At 57.2% G+C, this 3,209-nt stretch overlaps 1 protein-coding gene across 1 annotated transcript in view; it reads left to right on the top strand.

Moving 5' to 3' along the window:
* The first annotated feature begins 197 nt into the window (after window positions 1-197).
* HSPBP1 (HSPA (Hsp70) binding protein 1) overlaps window positions 198-3,209 on the top strand; it is a 4,957-nt gene continuing 1,945 nt past the window's right edge. Inside the window, exons 1-4 of the mRNA XM_025192460.1 lie at window positions 198-462; window positions 2,159-2,383; window positions 2,725-2,880; window positions 3,179-3,201. Coding sequence (XP_025048245.1) covers window positions 198-462; window positions 2,159-2,383; window positions 2,725-2,880; window positions 3,179-3,201 — 669 coding nt within the window. The remainder of the gene's footprint in view (window positions 463-2,158; window positions 2,384-2,724; window positions 2,881-3,178; window positions 3,202-3,209) is intronic.

The raw sequence follows: 3,209 nt of genomic DNA, 5'->3' as shown, positions 1-3,209 counted from the left end.
GTGGGGTGTGGGGTGGGTTTTGTGGCTGTGGGGGGGGGGGGGGGGGGGGGGGGGGGGGTGAGGGAGTCTAGCTATTAGCTTGCGGGAACCTGGGAACCAGGACGCCTGGGAGTGGGGAAGGGGGGCTAGTTATTGGAGTGGGGGTGGATGGGAGTCGGCACACCTGGGCTCTCACCCAGCTCCAAGAAGAGAGGGGGATGGCAGCAGGACACCCTGCCCTGACCTTCTTCCCCGCACCCCCCCCCCAGCGGAGGCAATGGCTGCAGGAGGCTATGGCCGAGGCCTTCAAGGGGCAGCTGGAGGAGGTGGAGCAGATGAAGGAGTGTCTGCGGGTGCTGGAAGTCCAGCCCCCCAGCGGGGAGGACGGGGAGAGCTCGGAGCATGGTTTGGATGACCCCTCCCGCCAGGAGCGAGCCCTGGAGCTGCTGGCTGAGCTGTGTGAGAACCTGGACAATGCTGCAGGTATGGGGTACCAGAGAGGGGCTCATGGGCATCCTAGGGGGTGGTAGCTTTTCCAGGAAAAACTTCACAGTCAGGGTGTCCAGACTGTGGAATAAACTCTCTCCAGTGGTGGTGCAGTCACCTACCCTGGAAATCTTCAAAAGGAGACTGGACAGTCACCTCGCTTGGGTCACTTGACCCCAATTGTCCTTTCTTGCCTAGTGCAGGGGGACTGGACTCAATCTATAAGGTCCCTTCCAGCCCCTAACAATCTATGAATCTATGATATGCATGGGCCAGGTGAAGGGGGAGTCTCTAGGGGAGAGATGAGAGCTGTGGGGTGGGCTCTGGGGATGGGGATGCTTGGGGCAGGGGGCCTGGGGCCTGGATGGGAGCAGAGGGGAGCTTGTGAGTGTTTACATAATGTCAGGGTGTCTGGTAGCACTTGGACAGGAGAAAGGGTAATGTAGGCAAGAGAGACTCCTTGCAGGGTGGGGAGAGGGGGGGTCAGAGGGCAGGTTAGTGGGTTGGAGCAGTGCCTCCATAGGTCTGGAAGGGGCTCACTTTGGTACAAGACCCTCCCTGATGCCGCAGGATTGGGGTAGCAACTTCTGAGGGCTGATCCCCCTTATTTTGGAGGTGAACCCTTAACATAGGGCAGGCACTTGGGAACTGGGTACCCTGAATGCCATATGGGGGCAAAGTCTTTCCTCAGTCATGGGGGTATAGAGGTTGGCACTTAGTGGAGCCTGGGAAATGGGAGCAAGGGGACCCCAGTTGGAATGCAGGTGCCTGCATTAACCCATACATTGCCAGGAGCAGGGTGGACAGGAGCTTCAGGGGCAGATCAAGGTGGAGCAGGGGAGGGGTTGCCTTGGGGGTTGTGTCTATGGGGCACCCCATTAATTACCAGAGGGGATGGCTGGGGCTTTGACAAGGCCTAGCATGGTGATATAGGAGTTGGGGGACCACACTGAATGTACCATATATTCTTGCAAACAATGCATCCCTTCCTCAAAAACAGCTGCTGGGAATTGGAGTGTGTGTTATATGCAAGAAATACAGTAAGAACAGTTTCTGCTGCTTTCCTGACACAAGCAAATGTAAAATTTGCAATCATCTACAGGGAGCAGAATGATGAGTAGGTTCTCCTTCCTTGCAGCTGCTGCTCAGTTATATGCTACAAGGAAAGGTCTTTGTACTAATGTCATTTTGCCTTTAAAAAGCCAGGTGCGTGTTGCATTCTGGGGCATGTTCTACGTGAGAAGATATGGTACGTAGCTTCCAGGCTGGATGTCTTGACTCCAGGAGTGCTAACCTGGGAGTTAGCCTTTGGCCCAGATCTGGCCTATGGCACTGTCTCATGTGGTCGGTAGGACTCCTCAGACATCCAGAAATGTGGTAGTGGAGGAGCAATGGCACTTACCCCCTGTTGTCAAATCTGGACTCGTAGGGAACCTTGGGCCCTATTGTCTGGATCTGGTGCCCAGCTGGGAGGATATGGCTCTGGCCCCAATTCCAGCACACAGGGACAGGAGAGGGCAATGCCAGGCCTCCAGGATCCAATCCTGGTGCATGTGGGACGGGAGGAGGTGGTACCAGGGTCCTGTGCAGCTTACAGATGGGCCCTGTACCACTTATCTGGCCCACAGGGCTGAAAGATGGAGCACTCCTGATGTAGACCATGTTGTCACCCTTATGTGTACTTCCCCCTTAGATTTCTGCAAGCTAGATGGGATGCGGCTGCTGGCCCATCAGTACCTGGAGCACCTGGACCCGGAGCTGCGGTGGCGTGCTGCCCACTTAGTGGGCACCTGCAGCCAGAACGTGCCTACAGTGCAGGAGCAGGCCCTGGCACTGGGCTGCATGCGGAAGCTGCTGCGCCTGCTGGACCATGACCCTGGCGAGATGGTGCGCATCAAGGCACTCTTTGCCATCTCCTGTGAGTCTACTGGCGGGGGGCAGTCTGGGTAGTGGAATGGGACAGGAGCATTTTCCCCTTCAGGGGGTGCTGCCTCTCTGAAAAAGGGCACTAGCTGGCTCAGTGGATGGGAAGAAGGCAAGGCCCTTTGCCGTCCAAAGAGCACAGGCCGTGGAGCTCAGGGGTACTGGCAGGCTTAGAGTTGGGGATGGGGCAGAGGCATTGTTCCTTATAGGGGGCACTGGCAGGCTCAGGGGTGGGGATACAGCATGGGCTTTGTAATGTAGGCAAGGGAAGTGGCAGGGGAGAGTCCATCCAGCCCTTGCTGATGGAGTTTCTGCCCCTCTTTCCCCACATGGCAGGCCTGGTGCGTGCCCAGGAGGCTGGGCTGCTACAGTTCCTGAGGCTGGACGGCTTCTCTGTGCTAATGCGGGCGATGCAGAGTCCTGTGCAGAAGCTTAAGGTGAAATCGGCCTTCCTCCTACAGAACCTGCTCCTGGATCACCCTGAGCACAAAGGTGAGGGAGCAGGGGTGAGGAAAAACTGGGAACCCTGTTTACCACAGTAGCACTATTATCTGCCCCTGACTGTGCCGTGCAGCCCAGACTTCCCTGGCTCCATCCCTGAGTTTGATGCTATGCCCCACCCTCTGGTCTGTGCCTCTTCTCCCCAGCCTGGTGTTAGGGTGGCACACCCTCCGTTCCCTGGGCAGTGCCCCTTCCCCTTCGACCCAGCACTAGGGATGCACCCTCAATCCTCCCAGCTCAACACTAAAGGGATGCTGATGTCCCTGACTACTGCCCATCCTCTCTGCAGAGACCCTGTGCTCCATGGGGATGGTTCAGCA

The sequence above is a fragment of the Alligator sinensis genome, unplaced genomic scaffold (genome assembly GCF_000455745.1).
Source record: "Alligator sinensis unplaced genomic scaffold, ASM45574v1 scaffold647_2, whole genome shotgun sequence".
Taxonomy (NCBI): domain Eukaryota; kingdom Metazoa; phylum Chordata; order Crocodylia; family Alligatoridae; genus Alligator; species Alligator sinensis.
The sequence above is the reverse complement of the archived record's forward strand: the minus strand, read 5'-3'. Positions and strand labels throughout refer to the sequence as shown.